General features: G+C 43.2%; 1 protein-coding gene and 1 long non-coding RNA gene across 5 annotated transcripts in view; one reads left to right on the top strand and one right to left on the bottom strand.

Moving 5' to 3' along the window:
* Nucleotides 1-18,857, bottom strand: part of NELL1 (neural EGFL like 1) — a 296,982-nt gene extending 278,125 nt beyond the window's left edge. For all 4 annotated transcript variants that reach the window (XM_040559538.1, XM_040559541.1, XM_040559537.1 and 1 more), the window contains exons 1-2: nt 18,718-18,857; nt 14,471-14,599 (exon numbers count right to left, since the gene is read on the bottom strand). In XM_040559538.1, coding sequence (XP_040415472.1) covers nt 14,471-14,599; nt 18,718-18,766 — 178 coding nt within the window. In that variant the 5' untranslated portion in view covers nt 18,767-18,857. The remainder of the gene's footprint in view (nt 1-14,470; nt 14,600-18,717) is intronic.
* LOC121071315 lies at nt 14,485-19,340 on the top strand. Its single transcript, XR_005820525.1, has 3 exons — nt 14,485-14,601; nt 19,136-19,138; nt 19,251-19,340. It is a non-coding gene; the product is annotated as an uncharacterized LOC121071315 (long non-coding RNA).
* Nucleotides 19,341-25,617: the final 6,277 nt, after the last annotated feature.

Genomic DNA, 25,617 nt, shown 5'->3' with positions numbered 1-25,617 from the left:
TGTTTCTCAAGAATAAGATCCATCTGCAGTGAAATGCTCGGTGATTTTAAAATGCAAACCTCCTACAGAGATGATGTCTCATTTTAATTATTGTTTCGGTTTAATGGGTTTTCATTAAATTAGAGGATGGAGCAATTACCAGGGTGAATAGCTAATGTTACAAAGGTAAGTTCCCATGACTATACAGCAAAAGCAGTTCTGCTAAAGAAGGTGGGAAAACAATATAATTCAAAAGTAAACTCTCCTTCTGCATGATGCAAAACTACCCTAGCAGTAAGTGTTCATATATTGCTGTCATGGTGATGTACATTTGTAAACTACTTTATGACTAGGCCTCACCTAACAACATTCATCTAGCATTTGAAATTATATAGATATTCCATTCTTTTTGCAAAGCTATTGCAAACCCAGTTCTAAAAGTCAGATTTTTGAGTGGCTACCAAAATCAGGGACTGCTTATCAATTCACCATTTCTTCCCCAGCAATAATTTAGTTGATTTAGGAGCTTAATGTCAGACTCTTCACTTCCTGAAAGCTGGCCCAACTTGAGCACTGGCTAGAATGACCACGCTGCAGTTCATAAGGTAGTTGTCAAAGTCTAAGTCTCTTGTTTGTTTTATCAGCATTTCTAACTGAACCAAGGAAACTGAGCATTCCGCAGCAAGCACAGCACCAGATACTGCACAAGACTTGGAAATGAATACGTGCCATGAGAGAAGGCAGCCACCTGCTTCCTCAAGTCCCAGCCAAAACAAGGTCCTCTAGGGGACAGAGAAAGCAAGGCAGCAGAGAGCGGTAGAGCAGAGAGCACAGAGCAAAGCCTACGCTGCAGGGGCTGCCCTCTTCTGCTGCCTATGGGCTTCCTGTCTCCCGGGCCCTTGTCTTTCCACCCAGACAGACCAAACAACCAAGGCAAGCGTTGGAGTTGTCTCTGTGGCAACAGACGCATGAGCAGCAGGCCCGGGCACGTGTATCACACAGGAACTGACACCGACTTCAGACCACGTGGCTCGTACAGAGCAAAAGCAGACAACCTGAGTGAGCCAACTGGCTTTGCCCCAGGCTTCCTGACACGAACAGCCACGCTGCTCAACATGAGGAGCGCTACACATCACCTGTTGCTCGGGCAGCCCCTTTCCCTTGGTTCATTTTAAGCAGCTACTAGGCTCAGGCTTGCCTTCTCAAGTTGGCTCAGCTGTTTCCTCGAGGGACTCGTGCTGAAATCAAGACTATTTACAAGTGGATGATCCCTTAAATTAACTGCTTATTCTGGTGCTGGTAGAAATGCTCCAGAAGTTACGCTACTGCTAACAGCACATCATCTGCTCTTAAATCATGTGAGTTAATCAAATTACATGCCTTGTTAGTTAATTAGTGCAGGAGTCACTGATTATAACTTCTTTTCCACTGTTTATCTATATTAGCTAGCACGTCACATCACTGTGACTATGAAGGTAAAGGTTGCTATTTTCAAACTTTGAAAATAACCACAGTTAAACAAAAAAAGTAAGGATTACAGTAGCAATCCAGTCATGAGGAGAAGTCTGAACAGAGCCAGTAGCAATGTCTGCAACGTTAGCATGAAGGAGCAGTAATTCCTAAGACTCATTACTGAAACGCTGGCCGTTTTGCAGAAGCACTGTCCATTTCAGGGATTTATTTTAGAGTATGTTAAATGCTAATGCCACACAAGATAATGAGCCACCTAAAAATACTGTTCCTGTTCTGACTTCGCGCAAAAGCAAACCCAAGCAATTTTTACTCCCCTTCCACAAAACACTTTCAGATAAGCTCAAAATCACAGTCCCAACAAATCGGAAATTATTTTTGAAAAATGCAAACACATACTGAACTTGACAAACATATTCTTCAGCCATATTTAGAACAAGTTCACATCTAAGTGAAGACAGTACCAGAAGGTGAGGAGCATCTAGAACCAAAAATCAGACACAGAAGGTAAGTTTTACAAATAACTGCAGCTTGGACCACCTTACTCCCACTATAACCCTTAGCGCTTTATAATCTGGAAACAAATTTCAGCTTTGTCGATAGACTGTACAGAGAACGATCTATTCGTATTTTTAAGCTATATGTAATAATTCTGGTTTCTCATTTAGTACTCTTCTTTCTTTGAGGTGATAATTAACGCTGCTCATACTTTGTGACAAGGTGTTAAAAATAAATAGTATCAAGTACACCTGCTTTAAGTTTCCAAAGTTTAACAGGAATGTGAGAGATAGAGTCACAGGTAACCCAGAACCTAGACGTTCAAAGGAATTTTAAGTACCAGATCCCAGAGAAGCAGAAGAGGCCAAAATGCCCAAATTATTTTGGCTGTGCTGAGAATCCCAGTCTAGCTCAGCAGGGCCACAAAGAAAGCAGAATTTGCCTCCCTGCTGAAGACTTGTGTTCTCAAAGACACACTTCAAAACACCAGAATTCAGTAGTTCGTCAACAGGGAAGTTTCAGCAACCTCTGACTCAGTTTCTTCATGTGCAGAGAGAGATTACAATGCCTAATGCTGCTTATGGCAGCTAACAGACCTGCCTACGCCTACCCAGAGCTCCCAATTTCCAGTCCATATCACAAGAATAACCCAACTCGAGGCAATGAAATTATCCGTAAAGTTCAAAGTAAGCATATGCTGATGTGCGCTCATGGTTCAAAAATTCCAGTGATGTGACACTCTAAACAGTTGTTTAATTACTTTTAAAACATTTAGCTCATTTATTACTCAAATCTTATGGTTTTTTTCCTTATTCTCTCTCTGCAATTTGTACAAACACTAACCAAATGTGTTTCATGAATTAATTTTCCCTTCTGTTTTCTTTACCTCAGAAAAATCACTTCCGCGGTATTGCTAAAGAAAATTAAATCCTGGGTGTCTGCTTTATTTATTAACTGCGTGATAACAACATGGGGCATAATACATTTGTCAAAGCCCCTCTCTACTGAAGTATAATTTCAGCTGTCAGCCTCTTTACAATTATGTTTATATTCAACACTCTAGCTGTCTTTGTTTCTTGGAACACACATAAGCACACATTTATATTTTCTCCCCAAATCTGTATAAATTCCACCTCTGTGAAGTGTTCCACACAACCCCCCAACAAAGAATCGTAGCCACAGCTAACATACTTAGTCATTCTCCACAAGTTTTATGTGAATTATTTGAGAGATTTAAGAATTTTCAAAAATATCACAATAATAACTGTTTTATCTTTTTACACCATAATTATGATTTGGAGCATTGCTTTTCTTATTTCATCCAAGCATACCACAACTCATGAATAAAATATGACAACTTTGATAGCATCCATCGCTGTGGGTTCATCCGTAACAGCAAACGTGCTTGGGGTACTAACAGCTCCCTTTTGCTCCATAAGCCTTTGTTTCTGAAAATAAGCTTTTATTTAAATAGAACCACCACATGTGTCCCCCTTTTTTGCATTTCTTGCCATTAGCAATAACACCAGCAATAATGTTTACTTTTCTTTTAATGACTACATTTTGAAACAATTAGGATGGCATAAAGCTAGAAAAGCAGAATATCCCATCTGAAAGCTGGTACTCACAAGACATCAAAAAGCATTAAAAGCACTACCGGCATCAGAGAACAAAAGGCTAACACAGAGGACCGTGACTTTTAAATGTGTGGGCAATGCTATTATAAAAAAAGGAACATTTTTTCCTGGCTTCATAATTAATTACAGTGAAGTAAACCTAAATAACTTCCCTTATTTTCATAAGAAGATGACTGTAACCAATACTGCACAGAGCCCTGCTCCCTCAACTTGTCAGCAGATTGCCTTAAGAGAAAGACTTGAGATAAAGTGTAGTATGTGAGGTTTCCAAATCATCAGCATTTACTAAATTATTCTCTAGATGCCACATTTTAAGGCTGTGCCACTTCATTTTCTAAACAGCATGATGAATATCTGTGGAGACCTCCACAGACCAAGAAAAACCATGACACACAAGCATAAAGCCCACTCTCCTCCCACACATCTTGGCTTGGTTATTTTCCCTACTCCCAAGAACAGGCTCTAAAATTTCAATATCATTATGCACAATGAGCCAAAGTGGGGAGACAGAAGCAGAGGCAGGTCTGTATGCCATCTGTAGATGGTCTTTCGTCATAGAAACAATGAGCATTTAACCTCTGAGATTCGGTTTTATGCTTGTTGCACTCTTGAGAGTCTTTGCTGCCTTATGGGTTACAAAATACAAAAAGAAAAAGAAAGGGGGGGGGGGGGGGGTGATGGGGAGCAAGAAACACAACAAAGCTTTACAACAGAAGCTTGTACACTGCAGGAGGTGCCTGTTCCCACTGATGCCAAGTGGAAAACTCCCAGCTTCAAAGGGAGGAGTCACCCGGATGCTCAGGGGGGGCTTGGGCTCAGTAAAGTAATCCTATACTATTTTTTCCTATTTATAGCATGGTGGATCAATGGGAGACACAGCTGTAACTGTACAAGAAACACTATCAAGCTGGGTGGGAGGATGGGGGACAAGAAGACTGCCATGTGAGATTTTGGAGAAGCGAGAACACCAGCGCTCAGCCACAGGGTTTATTGGGTTTATTGTCAAGTACCGCAGTCACATCAATGATCACAGATCCCTCTGTTGTCAGAACCACAGAATCAGCTCTCTCATTTTAGCAGGTACACAGCCTACATAACTACTGATTTAGATTAATGTTTTAGTGGACACCAGGTGCCAAAAGCACTTTTTGTCCGTTTATTAAAAAAATTCTAATGTTCCACATTTTATATCATTGAATAGGCTACAAAATGCAAGACGATCACATGATATAATGCCACAAACCAGCACAGTATGATATGATTACTGCACACCATTTATGTGGCAAAAATGAAAAATAAGAGAGAAAACGTCCCCCTCGTGTCATTTATACACCCACACTGCAGGTGGCAAGATTAATCTAAAATTTGGCATAGAAGGAGTAGGTTGAGGCCTCAAGTAGCATCTAATTTTTATTCTTGATAGTTAGTTGAAAGCAGCAGGGTTTTTCACCATGGGAAGTGGTCCATGCCTGGCTCTTGCATTTAGTCTGATTGTATCTGCCTTTGTGTACCTTTTTAAGGCACAAAATCTTAAAAAACAATCATCATCATCATTACATTCATCTGACAGTAATTTTAAATAGCATCACGTCTTTCCAGGCAAAAGATGTAGCTCTCTTTAGAACTAATTTAATCAAGCAGAACAAACGTAAATACTCCTCTCAAATAGATATTAATAAATTTCCGTTCAAATTGTTTTGAAAATTAGAAGTCCCCTCCTGGGGACAAAAGCACCCATAAAGGGCCACTTGCCTTCATGGCCTGCAGCGAGAACCCAGTTCTTCAGCGCTGCTTTTCCCTCCCTCTGCATTTTGAGAAGTGTTCATTCCACAGAGCCAAGCACCGCTCCATTTCCTCTCCTTTACCCCAGCGCCCGTCCAGCAGCCCAGACCCGCAGCGTCAGGCCGTGGCACGGGCTTGCCCTGAGCTCAGGCAGGATTCCCCCCAAGAGATACTCGGCACTGTGCGGTACTCGCTCCAAGGAGCAGGCTCAGCTCTGGCGCCATAGCCCCCCAGGGCTGTGGCTGGCACTCAAGCCTGCACTGTACGATATTTCAGAATGACATCCTTCCTCTGGTTTAAACCTCCCTTTCTAAACAAGTACTTAATAAAACCTGATTGCAGGCAGAATGATAAGACTTAAGAGCATCAGCTCACCAAAATCCTTTGAAGAAAAGAGGCAATTTTTGTTGTGTTTCCATTCTGACAAAGATAGAAGAAACTCAGACTGTTATTCTTTCTTTTATCTAAATTGATTTACTTCCATTTTAGGGACCTAGATGGTAATGCCGTGGGGAAGCATGCGACACTCACTGGTAAAGTCAGGAACTAATTTCTCTAGCCCCCTCTCTGCCCACCGAAGAGTCGAGATCTTTTGTTTTCTTTCTGCTTATCTTCATTACAGGACTTTGTCAACAGGTTGCCAGAAGCATTTGAGGCTTTTAGCATATTACAGAAATACTGAAGTGCTTCTCCCACATCCCCCTTTGTACTTACCACAGTGGCAATGAAGATAGACAAGCAGCACAATTATTGTCTCCCAGGAAAGCAAAAATAACTGCCAAGGACAGAGTCAATGTGTGCTCAGAATTCTTTCCTAATCATTACAGACATGATGGGAAAACCAAAAAATGTCAAGTAACAGAAGGCAGCATGACAACATTCAGGATGGGGAAAAAAATTGGAAATTGGTCACTGTAGTTCAGTGCAACTAAGTTTGTTTTAGTTTACACTTAGCTTTTTTTGGAGGGGAGGGGGGGGATAAATTAGGGTATACTGAACAAGAAACTTTGCAAGGATTTATAATTATATCTTCATATCAGTGTGTTGGATACATTTTCCTCCTAGACAAGGCTCTATCATAATTCAAATTTGAACAAGAGTGGAAACAGCCAGCACTGGATGGGTATATATGAGTATTCTAAAAACTACTTCTGGGCACTGACAAAGTTAGCAATAGTTTATCTATCTTCAGAGCCTCAGAGCATTGTTTAATAATTATGTCTCGAGTGACCTTTAATTTCTTCCACTGGAGAGATAATTCATTTCACTCATTCCCACCCAGCTCACTTTATTTTGACTCCAGTCATTTCTCTCTGATGAAAAGGGTCAGTTTTACACAAGATAAAAACCCACTTTGACTAATTATTTCATTGCCACATAAAAAAAATTTACACTGCATATACAAAACACATTAAAAGATTAGCTATATTAAAAGAACAAATATAAACAAGAAGTTCGATGGATGTCAGCTTTCAAGTCTCAGAGGGACACCTAGCTCAGCCCTCCAGAGGTACGCATTACAGTACCACTTTCAATTGCAGGATCACATGCTGCTTTCCAGAGGGTCCCTGCCTCAGTCAGTGCACAAAGTAAAGAACAAAGAGAAAACAATACCTGTGTGACAAACAAGGATTTGATGTTTTATTTTTACTATTCAAGGCAGACCTTGAACAGTAAATCTACCAAATTCAAATCCTTCTCTGAAGACGGAACAGACCATTACCAAGTTAATTATTCTAGCGCAGTATCTGGAACTCGGCAATTAATTAATTCTTTTCACACCACTGTTGTTAGAGGAAAGGGTATTAGTACCTCAGCTTTACAGGTGAACAACCCAAGCAGAGCAAAATTAAGGTTCCAAGTCATTAATTAAATACACATTATCCTAGTTTTATCCTCCAAAAACATTTGTTAAAAATTAGCACATCGCAGACACCCTAAATCACTGCCAAATCTGAGCTTCCAGTGCTTGCTCCCTGTTACGCTGCCCTGACACTGTCTCTGCTGTAAACAAACCTTTACCCAAGTCTCACCCAGCCAGCCTGAGACCTCAGCCCTCAGGTTTCTCATTCGAGCACAAGCCCCTCACCTCTGTTCAAGCTGCTTCTCCCCACCACTGTCCATGGTTCCCTTCACCATGTTCTTCATCCCTGCACCCGACTCCCTTCCCCTCAGCTCAGTGTCCTTGTACCGTCCTTGTCACTGCTCTGCCCGGCCGTCACCAGTTTGCCTCTTGGCCTCATGCTCCTCACCACAGCTGCTTCTCTCCTCTCCCCTCCACCTCCCAGTTTGAGTCCCAGTCTTCCTGCCCTGCCTGTCACAGTTAATCTCATCTGACTGCTGCTCACCACCAACCTCCCAGCACCAGCCTGTGTCCCTCACCAGCTCTCAGAGGAGCCCATTCACCCCAGCTGCATTTATCGTCTCTTCACACACCCAGTCCTCGCCCCTAAATTCCCAGCTTGATTTCCTCTTCTTTTCAAGCTTTCACAGAGGTCTGGGGAGGAAGGGTGGAAAGCTGCAGAACAACCACAATCCCCAAAAGAGATCAAGTCCTTGCTCTCTGTCCTGCTGACAGCCACAAGCCACACTTTGCTCCATCACCCTCAGGCACAGCTGGCCTAGCTGCTCCGCAGGAACAGCGGCGTGCAGAGCCACCAAAGAACAACGCACACCCAGCCGCACAAACCGTCCATCTCTTGTATTTAGCCACTAAAACCCTCTGGTATTTATTTCAACTCTTAATTTATCAGTTCTTTACAGCACAGCTTTGACAAAGAGCTGAAAGAGGAGGGAACTCTCCAGCAACTCTGAAGGAAACGTTACTGCAGGATCAGGGCAAGAGGCTGGCTTACATACTGTTTTTACATACAAATAGAAAGGATTTTTATTTTTACCATTGCAGACCTTCCCTCCTGAGGTTCCTTTAACTCTAGACTTGGGCATCACAGCAAACATGAGGTAAAATCCAAAATCCACACCACCCCAGTCAAAACTGGCATTGACTGACAACAGGGCACATAAGAGAGGAAAACACCTCACTGCCCACCTTCAAATAAAAAATAAATAAAGAAATAAATAAAAACTCCACAAGTTTGAGGAGCTTTCAGAGTTTCCATGAAGATATAACTGTACCAGAGGTGAGTGCTGAGGGGCTGGCAGCAGAGGGGCTGCAGGGCCTCTGTGAGGAGACATGGGACTGCCCCTGCTGGACGCAGCCGGTTCCAGAAGGTTCTGGACGTTCCGAGGGCCCCACTCAGCCCCTCTTTCAGGTTGGTGGTGCCCTGGGGAAAGTGTGCTGAAGAAAGGGCAAAAACCCACATGCATGAGGGGTGCCATGAGCAAGTGGCCACACAGGCACTCAGCTATGAGCTGAGGCAAGTGATGGGCTCTACCTGATTAAAAAAAAAAAAAAGTATAAAAAAAGAAGTTTCTTGCCTTTCCACACATGCAAGAGCACCTGTGTGCTTTGGAGAGCTCTCCCGAGCACAGAAGGGAGGGACACAGCAGGGAGAGGCCTACGGAGGCTCAGCACCGGTGCTGCCCAAAACCTCTGCAGCACCCCAGTGAGGCAGGATGCCTCAGACACCACTGTGCGAGGAAGCAGCAACAGAGCTGCTCTGCCTCACCGGAGCTGAAGGCAGGATCAAGACTGAGCCAGCCATGGTGTGCCTCCCTGCTTCTTCTGAAAGATTCCTGCTTTGTAAAAACAATATTGCTTACACTTCTCATTTGCTATAAACATACCGGAGAGATCACCAAAACCAATGACCCTGGTTGACTGCCTTATGTATGAAGGTACAAACACCCTAAACTCTAAAATTAAACTTTACCTCTCCCGCTCAATACAATTCTCTGTGCCGTCCACCCCAGGAAGAGCAATTGCACGTTTCCTCCCTGAGCCATTATCTGCTGGCTTTCATGCAGTCCCTGGCTCCTTTCTGAGATCCGCAGCCGACACACCTTGCACATCACACTGGCACCACTGAGCTTCAATGCCTGGTGTGGAACAAAGCCTCAGCTGAAGGGCACAGCCCACAGGCTCAGGTGAGAAGACACACACACTGACAAACCAAGGCAGCAGCCTACTCTCCTGACCCTTGAATGGGGTCTGGAAACACCTCCACTCTCTAAGCATGTCATTAGCAAGTCAAGGAGGAAGCTAACTAAAAATCAGAATCCATAACATCCTGAGAGGAAACACCTACGGAGAGCAATGTACCACATCTGGAAGTGCAAGGGAGCCTGCCAGGAGGCACCTCTTACCCCCCAGGGCTGCAGCTTTGCTCTCTCTTTTGGCCTGAAGCAGGACAGCCCTCTCATTTCAGGAACACATCAAGATTCACTCGTTTCTCACAAAAAGATCACCTTTCTCTGTTCTTCAAGATACTCATTCTTTCACCTTTCCTGTCCGAGCTGTGACTGTACCGAAAAAAACAGCAGTCACCAGTAAAGTGGGAAGAAGGAGCACAACCAAATTCTATGCTGCAGGACCTGCAGGCTGGGTGTTTCCCTTATAAATCCAGCAGTTGTTTAATACAAAAAAAAAAATGAAACAGACAAGGGAGAAAGGACTATATATAGGTAGACTTTGGACAGTTCTTGGTGGTCTAAGTTGCCAAGTGCTACATATAGTATACATAGTAAAAAGATAGTTCCTAATTTAAAGGCAAAGTTGAAAAATACTGCCAGATTGTGAAGAAGGGGAACAAGAAAACCTTGATAAACTTCTTGTGGGAATTGCTCTTTAAGTAAAGGCTTTAAGCCTCTATCAGTTCAAAAGAGATGCTGAGGGAAGAAGAATTAAAAAGAAATGTGCGCAGCTGACAGGTTATAAAAGGAATAAAATTTTACTTCCACAAGAAGAGAGCACTGAACAAAAGTCACTGCTTATGATAATCACATAATGTAACAGTTAGGCTGAAGTCTGGGCTCACTGCCTAGGAGCAGGATGACCAGTTCAACACCAACTCCTGCCTGATTTATGACGAAAGCCTTTCTCTGCCACTGAACTCAAGGTTCTGTTGAGGTTTCCACCTACAGGTGCAAAACAAGCCCTACTTCTCTGCTACCTGAAACAGAGCATGGGTTTGAGTTCCGCTACGCAGGCCATTGCTCAGCCTGCTTCTTGACATACTAAAACGTATACCGTGGTCCTGTTCGAGGAAATTCAGTATCTTCTTGTGACGTTGGAAAGATAGGATTCACAAATGTTTTTATGCAGTGTTTGTAAGACATTGTCTCAATGCTTTATGTGGATGAACAATATTTTCAATATATTTCTTTAAGAAAGATTTCCAGCCCACCCACATAACTGGTTCCCTGAATTCTTTCGGCTTCTGGCTGGAAGCAAGGAGATGTGGGGTTGGACACCAGGACTGTGGGAGCCCCGTTTCCCAAGAGCACTCCAGTCACAACTCTTCACTCACTCTCCTTTGTCCCTTCCTGCTGGGACAACCAATCTGGACACAAAGATTTTTTCCCCACTCCTTCTGTAAAATTAATGATAAGTAAGACCAGAATTTTAGGGATCTTATGAGTTAGACCGTTTTCAGAATTGCAACTGTGAGTTAGATAACCAGATTTCATCTAATTCTCACTGTCAGCACTCAGACGGCTTTGTTTGGCATTTTTTGTTTTTTTTTTTTATTATTATTATTATTATTCCCTCACCCCCATTTCACAGAGAATGGAACTGAAACACAAATAATTGAACTGATCAATCAAAAATCCAGCTGAAAGACTCTAATAATTGAAGATAAAGCCCAACAGGATCACTCAGATGATTGCACTTAATTACAGGTTTCTATGTTTTTCTGAATTAGGAACAGACTTGCTTGTCCAAAGGCAACCCACAACTCTCAATTGCCACTTCGGTTCTATCTCGCTGTCACACAATTTGCAACGGAGCTGAATTTGATTCTTTGCCTGTAAAACTGTTTTACATGGAAATCTGAGTCTCAGCTCTTACTACCAATGTTATTATCAAATCAGAATACTTCACTGAGGTCACCTTGGACTGAAATTGCCAACCTTCCAGGGAAAAGAGTCCTTCTGTATTTTCTCTAGTACCAATCAAATCATGAGGTACTCCCCAGAATCTTTGTAACAAACAAAGCACTTTCCTTAACAGAGCTAACATCACAGATAAAAAAAAAAAAGGTAGTCTTAATAAAAATAATAGTTTCACTTTCTCCCATGCCTTTCTTTCTTCCCATCATCTTTTTTTCTTTTTTTTTTTTTTTTGGGGGGGGCCTCTAAACACAACTCAGAGAGTGCCCAAAACTCATAAAGCTTTCGTTATCAAAAAGCTCAATTCACAGAAAAATAATCTTGCCTAGGAAAACAATTCACACTGCCACTACAACAGTATGTAGAACTGTCTGGGTGGGGGTAAAATTACCATTTCTCTCCCTCACAGATATAGACTTCCAGGGATGCACAAAGCAACACACTCAGTTTGAACAGCTCTAGTAAAGTCATTTTAGAAAATACATCTTACAAGACAAAGTGTTCCTTGGGGAGCCTTTGTGTAAGCTCAGAGTCCCATTACATTGCTGGAAGGACATGGCAAAAGAAGGGGGGCAAAACTGCCCCATGAAAGCTGTATGCCAAAGAACACGCTCACAAAATAGTCTTTTCTTTTCCTAAACTAGGAAATCCTGAGTGGTAAAAGCACACAAGTGAAGAGGTCTCCTGCCGCAGCTCCCTGTTCAGCAATCAGCCTGCCAGGTGAGGCAAGATCTCCCCTGCCCAGAGCCCCAGAGGTGACGCCAGAGCAGCGAGGCACAGCGCTCACCGACTACTGGCATGCGGTGAGAACTGATCAAAGCAAAGCTCTGCTTAAAGAAAGGGCTCCCTCTTTGACACTGGAGCAGCAGGTCCAAGAGGATACAGACGTTTCTGAACAAAGCACTAACTTCCAGTCTTTCCTCTCCCCGGGACTGTCACCTTGTCGGGATTTTTGCGAACCTCTACAGGAAAAAGTATGATTCCTTCTACCTGAGACATAGCAGTTGCCCGTACATCCCTCTGGGTTCTGTACTGGTTTTACTGTATGGCAAGATAAGAATCAAAATTAAGTATAAGTATCTCCAGGTTCCAGGCAAAGGCCTGGCACGCAGCCTAACTGTAGCTGTAAAGTAAGTCACCTGTTACTAAAAGGGAATTCATACAGCTGCTGACATACTGGTGACATTTAACAAATAACAGACATGAACAAGAAGGGAAGCAGCCAACGGGCAGCCTCAGACTTCCATCCTGCCTGACGGCAGTAGCAAAAGATCCCTCACAGACCTCTATCAGGATGGAGTAATACTCCAAAGGTCTCCAGTCGTCTCCTAGCCCAAGGGCTTAAGTGAAGACGGTATCTTTCCCAAATCATCTTCCAAGAAACTGTGTATGGGGGCAATATCCAAGCATACAGCTATTTCTGTGTGCATTTACAAGGAGAATTTCTGTTTGAGGAATTAGAAAACAACTTTATTTACTTAGAGATTCTGAATTGTATATTCACTTCATATTGTGAACTTCCGTTTAGTCCTTCTGTGAACATCTATCTTTGTATTTATCTGCTCACGTGAACTTTACATGCTGTATGTTTTTTAAACTGGCCTTTAGGTTTGTAAACTACAGGTGCAGTCTTTCAAGTCAAAAAAAAAAAAATAAGCATAACATCTTCACCTCTAGCCTTTCAAAACTACTTTCAGTATTGAGGGTTTCAGTCCCCAGAAACACGCCTCAGTCCTTCTCTCTGCAGCTCTGAGCACCAATCTGTGAAAGCTCACTGTGAGAGTTCATCAGGGCAGTTGTAATTAGCTGCACAGAACAGCAATTGGAAATACTAACATATCTGAAGTCAGTCAGGCCTTTGCAGTCTTTAGAGGAATGACTGTACTTCAATATTGTTCATCCACGACGCATAAAGCTGTAGTCAGGGGTATTAGAAGCAAAACAATCGGTATATTTAAATGGTTATGATTAACTTTCTATGATTAACTTAATGCCCATCTTCTGGGCATCGATCTGGCAAACAGTGAAAATTCTGCTACTCAGCATAGCACAGATTGGAAATATGACTAACAAGATCTTCAAAGGTCTCCAGAAGCATCTGCTATGGCACCTAAACCGGCTTTGGCCAGGTAAAAGTCAACTAAGACTTTAGACCCACTTCTCTTATTACTTGTAATAAAGGCAGTTGGTATTGCAAATCCAGAAGTAAAACAAAATGAGATCATAATCTTTTGCCTCTAAGAACAGCTACAGAGGAGAGAGATCAAAAATTAAGACACTAACATACCCACCTGAATACATAATAAAAGCACAGTAAAGAAAAAACAAACATAAGAAGTCTCCACAATAATAAGTGCTCCTAACTGTGCTTTAATGTTTCTGTTAATCCCAAGTGATATAAATGTCTCTCTCCCCTAATAAACCCTGTTGTAATAAACCCTAATAAAACCTGTCTACCACTTCGTAGGACTTGGTCTCTTCATCTCGGTCTCACCTAAGACCACCATAAAATATGCCACATTTCACCCACTTAGAGAAGAGGGGGAAAAAAAATAAAAAGAAGAAAAAAGAACACCTCACAAGCATTATCTTAGAATATTGAATGAAGAATCATATTACAATTCAAAGTGACTTATTCTGTGCCTGGTACTGATCTCTGACAGTTAAGCATGGTCCAATTTTCTCACTTTAACAGTTCTCACAAAGTTGATGAAAGGTTTGCTACTTGTTACTAACTGGTGTTCAAAACATTAACTGCCTTCTCTTACCTACATAGCTTCAGCTCTGTGTGTCTCTTGCATCTGTACAATGACAGAGAGAGAGTGCCAAAGAATACAACAGAGTCCACTCCTTGGAAGCACTTGGACATGCTTACTCTGAAAAAAAGTACTGGAAGTGTTGTAAACCTACTCAAACTACTTCCCCTAGAGACCTCTAATCTCAGTGACCTGACAGCCCACAAAAAAAACGCCACATGCATTTCAGCAAAAGAATGACAGTTAAGACTACCATTACAGGGAATCGGGCACCAAAGCTCTTAGGAGCTCACGAAGGCAGAAATGGGAAAAGAGAACCAAGGACGTGTGTCTTACCTTGAAATAAAAATGCTTTGCTGGCATTGTGTAGTCCTGACACTTGCGTTACCCCAAGGGTTGTATTCACAAGATCCAGTTCTGTGATTATATCAATCTGTAAGTCAGGATCCATTCCAAATCCCACAGCTGTTGGAGGGAGAGAAGAAGAGAGAGAGACTTGAAGTTAGATAAATTTTTATTTCAAATCAGGTAATGAAAAGAAGGGAGAAGTACAGGCGTTTCTAGTATTTTCACACACACACTGTATACAGTAATTGCTTACAAGGCAGTAACTCTGCTGCAGAAAAGAGAGAAGATATTCTTTTCTAATTCTTTCAATTAAACTCTTTTCTTTCTACAGATTTTACTGTGCACAAGTTAAAACATTATAAAACTGGTACATTAATTCAGCATCTTTTTGAGGCTGAAAAGTAATAAATAAATGAAAGCATAAGCACCTATGCAAAAAGATGAAAGAGATTTGCAACACTCATCTATTGGCTACATGATTTCCAGGGAGACATGAGGGCTGAAAATTCCTCTCACATTTCATACCTAGCTGTGACTAACAGAACAGGCCCTACGGCTCGGTATAAACATTATCTATTTTCCCAACTGGACAAAATGACCCTGGAGGAGATATGGTAGCAGGACAAAAGATTCCATAATCAAAGAGCCCTGAGTGATTCACAAAATTGTTTGATAACACTTATGAACCGTGTCTTCTGCATTTAAGCACAGCCAGTGCCTGCAGAGCATGTCAAAGCCTACCTACAAATATGGGACATTCATTTACCTAAACCAGCAGTAGCACCTTCTGGTCTGCAGTAGCACATACTGCAGAAGCACCAGTATAAGCCCAAGATTTAGGAAGGGCTCATGCCCAGGAAAAGGCTGCTGCTCCTTGAATTGACGGGAGAACTAATAGAATTGACAGAAAAGACACATATTCAAGCAGTTTGAAGTTACTATGTTCAAAAGTTCAGGGCAACGTTATGGCTATGGCACACCAAATTCTTTCAACTTACCTCCTTTTTCAAGGGATGGAAAGAGGCCAGCCTTACCACGGTCCCTCTCAACATAGCAATAAATATCATATGAGACCTGTGCCTGAGACATAGGTCAAAAAATCTCATACAAGATCCAAGTGCTTTCCTAATGATTTATTTTTTTTTGCTAACATCATTAGTTACAGGATCTGAGAACAAAAGCCTGATACAGCCAAAGTCAATGGTAAAACTCCCACAGACTTCTGAGGAGCAAGGATATTACCTGCAAAGCACATCCAGATTGATTTCCACTGAGTGGACGCCATGTTCAGGTCTAAATTGATTCGTTTAGTATTCCAGTACTATGCTTCTGGATCAGTTAAGCTGCAAATACTCTACTTTGATTCTTTGAAAGGCTCTAAGAAATTACTGAGGTATACAGAATGAACAAGAAGTTACCTATTCTACTCATAAATCCACTGTACCACAGTGTTTCTCCTTTCTTTTGCTTGGGTATTAAAACTTGTCAGGATAGCAAGCTGTACTAATACAGAGGACACTAGTGCACATCGAGCTGAGTAGCAAAAAACCTTGAAAAGACAGCTTTACAAGGTCTCCATCAACCTTACTCTACAATGAAAATCAACACCTAGAAGCATCTAGCCAAACTGAACCTCCAAGAACGCTGACATGTCAAAGTGCAGACATATACAGTGCTTTCATAAGGATGTGGGGATAAGTACCTTTTTGTAGAAACTTTAAATTAGAGAATACGACCCCAGATGGACTTCTCCAAAAGCAAAATCTTCCCAGATACCCATCAACGTCATCAGGTTTTACTATCAGATGCTCAAGCAGCAAAAAGCTACCACTGATGCTGTGCACGCTGATGGACCAAGAACACCTTCCCCTTCTGGGAAAAACACAGGCACGGAAAGCACAGCCAGCCAGCTCTTCTGGTCCCAAACCGCCCTCACACAGTCAAAATGCTACTGAAAATACACACACGTCCTGCTGTAGCCAACATTAGCCAGCGACTACTTGCTTTTAGCACACCTGCCTCCAGTCATCGAGAGAACCTACCTACCGCTCAATTCCCAACCCACAGCAACTCTTCTAATGCAAGGGCTGTGACCCCCAGACACAGATTTGTATATATTATTAGAGGGAGCAACCTTTCTGGCCAAAATCATAAAAGCAAAGGATGTTTTAGAATAAAAACCTAACAACTACTTATTTCTACCAAAGGATTTTATTCAGAAGAAAAGCAGCACGCTGTCAATTGTGTGAACTTACTCATCTGAGAGTCTGCTTTCCCTGCTGAGAGCAGACTATGCTGTTCCTTGTTTGAAAGGGGTTAGATCTATCCAGAGCAGCAAGAACCTACTGATACGAAGGCAGACTGAGCAGGGACTAAAACTTGCTCAATGGAGAGGACAAACAACATCCAGCAAGACAAATCTTGACCCCATTAACATCAGTGAAAGCTCCGCCACTGACATCAACAGGATGAGGACAGAAACCGCATCTAGCAAGCATATGCCCTCCTATAAATCACAGTAGCTCCGTTACTCCATTAAAGCTGTTTATTCCAGCCTGAGTACCTGGAGCTCAACAAGTATACATAGACCACTGTGGCTCCACAGACTTCAATTTATGCCAGTGAAGGGTCTTGTGTGACAACTTCAGCGTGCCCCCTTCCAGCTTTCGAAATGCTTTCCAAAAAAAAAAAAAAAAAAGACTATCTTTAATGTCACAGCAACTATTTAGCAAGAGCCTAGCATTGCTTTAAATACTTAGTCATTTTTAGTCATTTTCCTGTGCTGCCTCTTCAAGCTGCAGCAGGCACTCAAAAGCCTAGTTAATAATTAATAAACAACAAATCAGCAGCTTCAGTGCGATAACTAAGTCTCCTTTTCCCCTGTGGTCTCCCACAGTCTATCAGAAAGATACCACAGGCACATCAATGGCACTTACACCTAGTGTTTTATGCTGCCTCCCTTCAGCAAAAGAGGAGGCTGGAAATACTCCTCCTTTCTGAACTAAAAATTAACCGTCAACCTGTAAGCTCTTACTGGAGAACCGTGCAAAGCTCGGGCCTGATTCTGACTGATGTTGCTTTCAATTCCTACTTAAAGTAATTGGGCCATTCTCCTTAAACTACGTGCTTACACAAGCAAGACTCCAACTAATTCAGACAGGGGGTGGGTGCAGAAATCATCTCAGGACGTGGTGGATTTGGCCCAACGTGAACCGAAGGCAGTACAGTAGATTAGAGGATTAAGCTGTATAATTATGAATGATGTCACTAGGAAATCCCTAAACGAAATTAATTCCGCCTTACGGCTCCGACAGCTCGTGTTCTCTGCTCGTGCCTTTATCACCAGAGCCCAAACACTAGCAGTCACACCACGCTCCATCTAGCCAGCGTGCAGCCACGCAATGTATGCAGCACGCTCCTGATTTCTGTGGCACTCTATACAGGAGCTATTTGGGGATGGAGAAACTTTTAGCTCGGCACAGCCGAGTCGTGTCCCCCCCATCCATGTACGGTCGTTCAGACGGGAAAGAGCAGGCTCAGCGAGGGGCGTTTTGCTCGTCCCTCTCGCAGCTTCGGCGGCAATTGTTGCACACAAAGAACTTTCCGAGTGGCTTCGCGATGCCGAGCGGAGGACTTTCGGAGCCGCTGACCCTTCCAAACGTCTGTCTGCTCCCTAGCGGTAACGCCACTGAGCAAAGGGTGAGCGCTACCTTCTCCCAACTACTTCTATGCCGTACCTCTCAAGATCGGTGCGTTTTGGCGAGGTAACCCTAAAAACGATTTTAAAGCAGCAATTCCTTAATCGCTTAATCCTTCCCATAATCGCGTAGAGCGATTTCCCCGGGCACAGCCGCGAGCAGCACGGAGGGACGCAGGGCGGCCCCGGGGCAGGGGCGAGAACAAAGCCCCACCGGGAGCAGGGCACGGCGCCCGGCCCCGCAGCGGGAACGGCACCGGCCGGCACCGCGCACCGGCGGCCGCCTCTCGCCCCGCCGCGGCTCCCCGGGACGGTACCGCGGACAGCTCCGGGACCCCAGCCCGGGTCAGTTCGGCCCGGCTCGGCCCCGGGGGGCGCCGCTCCCAGCAAACTTTCCCACGCCCACCGAGCGGCCGCGCCCGGAGCCCCCCGTTGGGACCGCGCCTGGCCAAGGGGGGCCCGACCCGCCGCACCCAGGGAAGTTTCTTCCCGGGGGAGCGGGCGGCAACCCCCGTCCCGTCCCATCCCGTCCCCTCACCTGCCCCGGCGGCGGCCGCCCACGCCCAGAGGAGCAGGAGCAGACCCATCGGCGCGGCGCGGCGGCGGCGCCCGCCTCCCTCCGTGCCGGCAAGCTGCTGGGGAGCCGAGCCGAGCCGAGCGCAGGCTCCCAGGCGCGGAGCGGCTCCGGCTCCGCCCGCTGCCCAGGCGCGGCCCCGACGCCCCCGCGGCTGGGGCTCCCCGCCCGCCCCCCGCCGTGACGCGCGGCCCCCCCGGGCCTCGCCAGCGCCGCCGCCCGGCCGCGACACGGAGCGGGGAGCGCTCCCGGGACCCCCGGCCCCGCTCCGCACCGCCCTGCCGCCGCCGCGGGCACAAGCGGGGAGAAGCGACCCTCTGGAGCTCCCGGCGCTCGGCAGTAACGCGTGCCCGGCCGCAGTAACCAGCGCACGGTGCGGGAGGCGGTGCGGAAATCTGGACCCGAGCTCGGGCTGAGGGAGCGTCCTTGCTCAAGTCAGTTCCCCGCTTTTGCGTTTGTGAAGGGTAAAAGAGGGAAAGGAGTGAAGGATACCTAAGAGCCAGCGCAGAATCTACTCCCGTAGCTGTTCTACACTTAAACACTTCTCCTCTCCAGCCCCGAACTTGGCTCAGTTCTTGGCAAGAAACAACCCCCCACACACACACCCTCATCGATTATATTTAATGACTCTCCACCCTAGAGCGCCTGATCTAAATTTGAAGTAGAGATTGTTGGCTCCAGCTGAAGCTCCCATCCCAATGACCAGAATCAGAGAGAGATTCGCACCTGATCCAGTTTTACTGCAGTTCACACCAAACCCTAGCGGCTGTAAAGCCACAGGATCCCCCTCGCTGCTGCCTCCTCTCATCACATTGGGTTCGGTTCTGCATAATGCAAATTTAGGCCCTCTGAAATGAAAAACATTAACCTGTACATTTCGATAAAGTAAGGATGACACCAAGAAAAGAAAAAAAAAAAGCCTTTTTTAGGGAGCAGTTGCACTTGTGCACACTTACAATAGCATGATCAGAGTATAGCATGACTGCCTAATTACTAATTTAGTAAGATCACTGAAAACAGCTGCTCATGGCTGTAAGCAAGGCATGCACTCCAGGAAATCTCTGGGGTGGTCATTCCAAAAGCATCTCCTAATTCATCTCCAGTAGCTCTAGTCCAAATATAACTTGGTATATTCTCACTTTCGTCTAGGGTGTCGTGTTATTAGTACCGCTTTTAGCCGTGAGCCGTGAGACATGCATATACACGGTATACAACTACGTACACATTATGTATCCACAGCACCAAAAACAGGAGGCAACAGCACATCCTCAGGTGAAGGCACAGCCTTCTATCCCATCCCGATAAAATCATTTTTCTGCATAGCTTTACTCCCTGATTTAAGAGGAACTTTCTTTCTATGAAATGAACTATACATTCAATTCACGTTAGCTTAGCTATGTTTGTGTTTATCTAATGATAAATCTAGGGTTTATCTACACACAAAATTGAATTAAGTTCAACTAAGTTTCACTGAAGATTCCAGTCTTAAACTGAACTGGTGCAGAGCCTTTAGTGGCTATACAATCTCAGTTGATCAGACATAGATTCTCAAACAGGTTATTAGCTTAACTTAAATCTGGATTAAATGCTACTTAAAAAATTACAACGGGTACAAGCAAAATTTTGGCTTCAAAGCATAGCTTCAAGCACACCCTGAACTCTGTTATGGACAGGCACTGCTCTCACCATCCCTGTCTTGTTCTTCTGTTAGCCACAAATGTCCCACAGGCACTGCGGCAAGTAACACCCAACTTGGCCAGAAGCGCTCCAAACTGAGCTGGTCCACAAAAGCTGGTCCTCCCATAGACCAGCACTGTGCTCAAACGGTCATGCTCTGGGAGAGCATCAGTTACCTCACAAGCGCTTTCAGCTTGTATCAGAAAAGGGTAGACAGGATGGACAAATAAAAAAAATAATTAAAAAAAAATTCTCCCAGCCAACACGCTTCTCACACTTCCTGTAGTGGCAACGCATCATCTTCGTCACCCAAAAAAATCTGATATTCTGATATGATCTTGCTGGAAATAAAAATAGCCAAAAGGCATGACATTTAAATAAGCTGTGTTCCTGAACATTCATAGCAGTTAAAAAAAAAAAAATGATGGCACTTTTACAAGAGGAAAGCGTTGTTCCTGGCAAGCTAGATGGATTTCAGCTCAAATAATATTCCTGTGAAAGATAGCTCTTGCACTCCCAGTTGGACATTGGATGCTTCTTGATTGTGACCTAAATTTTTGTGATGTTGCTAACTGTGGTGTTAAGCTGCTAGTCCTTTCAGCCAAAAAGCTTGTGGCACTTCGTAGCTTGATGAAGTATTTTTGACTAGGCCCGATATCTCTCATCGCAGTTGCAATGCTGTTTGCATCCCCTGGACAAAAGTAAATTACAAGTGCTATGTGTTACTTTAAGCGCAGCCGAACGGGGGGGCTCACCCACCAGCAGAAATGCACACACTAGAGAGCTGACTGTGGTCACACCTGAAAAAACACCTCGTACCTCATGGAATAGCAGATCTTTGCTTTTCATAACTAATAAGGCTTGTCCTCGAAAGCCAGTTTCCAAATGGGAACTTGCAGTTCACACGGGCCAAGCATACTTCGCAGCCAGCAGAGGGCAATAATTCGCAATAGCACTTACACCTAAATACTGAGAAGAGGATGTGAGGGGATGGGAAATTCTGTATGAATACTGCCTGCCGTTCTGTCCTACCCACTACCAAACAGTTGTAATGGACTGTATGGTATCAGTCCAGCAGGTTGGCAGTGTCCACGTTAAGCTGTATTACTATGTAAGCAGCCAACAAATCCACCAGAATGAGGCCTTGCCAAGAGAAACTCTGTCTGCTTCACTACTCTGTCATGGAGCACTACCTACTGCTTTTTTAATTTCCAAGTGCATGGCTAGGTAATGTCTGATAACTGTAAAGTCTAAATTAAACTTTGCAACTGACTAATCCATTAGGTGGATACAAGATGTGCCCTTGGGTCTGCACTCTGAATATTGCCATTTCAATACCCAAAGGAGTAAAATTATTTCCAACTAAATGCGTCTGGCTAGCACCGCAACAGAGGATGTGCCTGTCTTCTAGTCATCTATGTAACATAATGTACATTGGTTTCAAGTGCAGCCTGGGTGAATCCATACAACCAAGTTAAAAGGACATGGATTTTTATCTGCTCCCATGAGCGTAAAGATTTAAAGCAATAGTGCCTAAAGGTGACAGCAAAGGACTGTCTCTTAGTCCCCAAATCAATGTGTTGTATCACTGACTCACACTGTTTGACTTTGGAGATCTGACAGACTCCACGTGCCTCCCATTTGCCTCCTGGAGAGGGGACTAATGACACTTACCTACCTCCCAGGGCTCATACGGTGCATGCTGACAACTGCAGCCTTCTCCAAGATGAAATCTGTCTTACACGCACCAAGAATTCCTGTAGTCCTCCATCATTAGGTCCTGCCTCCTCCTTCATCTGCACACACACATCTCAGAGAAAGGCAAGTTTACAGACAGAACAAAGTGCTTTTTCCTTTGGGAACTCATTACCAGAGCTGCTGAAGCAGTCCTGCCACATAGCTGTTGAGTCACCTTCTGGACTAGGCCCTTGCCTGGAATTGCTATCCCATTGTTGGCATAGCACTAGGGTATCTTTCACTACCGTGCTTGATGCCACGTTGTGATCGAGTATCACACTTCATCTATCATATCTGGGGAATGCTCTTGTTTTCCAGCAGAGAAGTAGGTCGGATCGGTACCATTTCAATACCAAGGTACTGGTACGCAGAGTCAGCTTAGCACATGGGTTTTGTGGCACGCTCACTGCTTTGCATCACACTCACCACGCTGCAGAAATTCAGCTTTAAACAAAAGGTGCCATAACATCATCAAACATCTGCTTACGCTTTCATTCTTTACTAGTCCCTTCCGCCTTTCATTTAAGTCTCCATCAGAACCTCTCTTGTTTTAACAGTTCAACTGTCTTTGGGGTGACTGAATTGAGAGGATAAAAAGGATTTAAAGAAATCCAGTAAGTCCTCTGATAAGCAATCTATTATTCTACAAGCTACAGAGCACTCAAATAGTTAAGAATCCAGCCATTTAATTGATACTTGTTTCTGCAGCCGTGCAATATCTCCATTTCCCAAGAGGGCTGTTTCCAGTTGCTGCTCAAGGTTTCTAACAATCAAATGGATCAATTCTGCAGATACCTTAAGGCCGTGTGTTAAGTAAGAATGATGTTTGTGGTGTGCATTGGGTGGGCAAAGAGTGTTGAAAAAGAGAAATTCTATTCACCAGAACATGTTAGCATATTTTGTTTTAAACACTGGACATTTATTTAGAGACTTGGAGCCCATACATTATTGAATAATTTTAATTTATCACATCCAAATATAATAGGCAAATATATAATACAATAAATTGCATTTGTACACATAAATACAAAATTTGAGGTAGGGCCTCAAGAATAATGACTTCTTAAATGAATAACATACAGCATTATAATATGCACTACATGAGATATATATGGTGCATCCTTTGTAACATAATGCATCTTCTCCACATATAGGTAACGAAAAAAATAAATGACCTTGTTAGGGTACAAATCTTTATCCATAGGCAGCAGTACCCTATAGAATGCCTGTAAATATATATATATATTTATATATGACATTACGCAAGTAATTAAGATTTAACCCATCAGCGATGGGTCTGTAATAAAGTGCCATAGGACACAGGGAGCAAATTCTCAGCTGGTATAAACTGTCACAGCTCCAAACCAAGCTGTGACAATTTAGACCAGCTAAGCATCCACCTTACAAGGTAATACTATATAATATAAATGACAGATAACAACGTGTTTTAGTCGATCAATAATTTTCTTAACAATGGAAGATAGCTATAAGGCAAATGGTTACCTGATGATGTATTTAAATATTATGGGCAAATAATAATATTGCAAGCTATAAGGTCCAGCCTGGTTCTCGCATTAAGTTAAACCCATCAGGAAAACCTTCTCTCTTTGGTGATAGGCTGCCTGAGGGTGATGAAGGCAGAAACCACAAATACCCCTACCCTCCCCCCTCAAATCAACACCCTGAGTCCCTCTGGAATATCAAGATCTGACCATTTGACAATTATCCTATGTGCACGCCATTTAACTACAAACTAAGAAACAAGTGTCTCGTAATCATGCCAGATAGAACAGCATTACTAGCAAAACAGAGGCACATTCTGGGAGGCCACTTGCCAAAAGATCTGCAGCCTGCAACCCACACTCCGTTCACATCTTTCTTTGACTGCAAGAAAAAGTGGAGCTGCAGAATAAGAAACCAATAGGAAACCGATCTTTGCCACAAATAAGCAATCGCTTTTACCATAGGCAGCAAGAAATCATACTATCCATACAACTGTACATATATTCAAAAAGGCCAGAAGATATCTAAAATAAATCAGTATTTGGAATTTCATGGTACAGGATAGCCACAGTGTATCGGAAGCGATGATCTTCAGTGCTGAGGCACATCTAATGTGGTCAGTGGAGCAGAACCTAATCAAAAGAATACTTTGACCCAATTGAAACATATAAAGACAATCCAAGTCTTTCTCATTTAAAGGTCATTTTGTTAAACCCTTCTTTTGGGAACAAAGTGCTGCCATGTCTAGCTGAAACACAGGTTTTGAACATTGCATATTAAAAACACTAGGAAGACCCCAAAGGATTTGAAGATGGCAAGCATTTGCATTAAGTGTGATCTTTAATGCATACAACAGTGTGTCTCAGCTCATCCAGAAGTTCAATTTCATTTCAAAGAAAAAATATGCAACATAAGTAATTCTCACCAAATTTGAACATTTTTACTCACAAGTTAGATAGATCTGCAAGTACGTACATCACATTTTTACTAATATGGCTTTTTCCCCTCCTTTTTATTTGTAAAGATCTTTACTGGTACTTAATTAGTTATTAAATTTATTTTTAGAAAATTATCAAAGCACATGCAAACTTTTCTAGAACATAGTAAATGAAGTGCATTCCCAAACTGCAAGGTTACTTCTCATTTAAAGAGGCCACTGCTGGTTCATTTAATCTCAATGCTCGGATTTGGCCAGTAAAATACTGTTTAAGAAGTGTAGCACGAAAAAAACTTCTGTTTTTAACATACTATAAAAACTTCATGTCTTCTCTGACTTTTGAATTCATTTCTCCCCCTTCTCCAAATGTTTTTGCAAGCCCAGCATTGAACGTCAAAGCTAAAGACAAAAATCAACCAGAAAAAAAATCACTCTCTATTATCTGCTTTCAGAGTTTCTAAGTCAGGACTAATCCTGTGCTAATGACTTAACTAACAATCACAGGAACAACACCTAAATTAAAAGCAAGCATGTTAATTACCTAACTCATGGAAAGCAATTCAATTTTTCATATGCATTCCATTTTGGTAATCCAAGCCAAAGGTAAGATATCATAACCTAGCAGTACTCCTTCAAAAGATACCGCTTTTACACTTAGCATAGACAGTAACTGACATCCTTATACTGAGGCCATTTTATTGCAAGTAGTTAATTCCAGTTCCAATGCATGTACTGAGACAAAAAGTTACAAAGTTAAAAGGATTCAGAGCTATTAAGCGATTTGGGTGCTTTCCTTTTTCTTCCCCTTTTTAAGGGGAACAAACCTATACATGCATTACTTTTCGTCACAAGAGTAACAAAAGCAAACTAGACTGGACTCCAGATATCAAACCAAGATGCTAGGTAAAATTGGTAAAGAGGCCTGAAGCTATTTATCCTGACAAAAATGTGTAATTGCCACTGCTCACTGACTTAAGTTCCTTCCTTCACCCAGAGAAATGCCCTCAGCC

The sequence above is a fragment of the Cygnus olor genome, chromosome 5 (genome assembly GCF_009769625.2).
Source record: "Cygnus olor isolate bCygOlo1 chromosome 5, bCygOlo1.pri.v2, whole genome shotgun sequence".
Lineage (NCBI taxonomy): Eukaryota > Metazoa > Chordata > Aves > Anseriformes > Anatidae > Cygnus > Cygnus olor.
The sequence above is the reverse complement of the archived record's forward strand: the minus strand, read 5'-3'. Positions and strand labels throughout refer to the sequence as shown.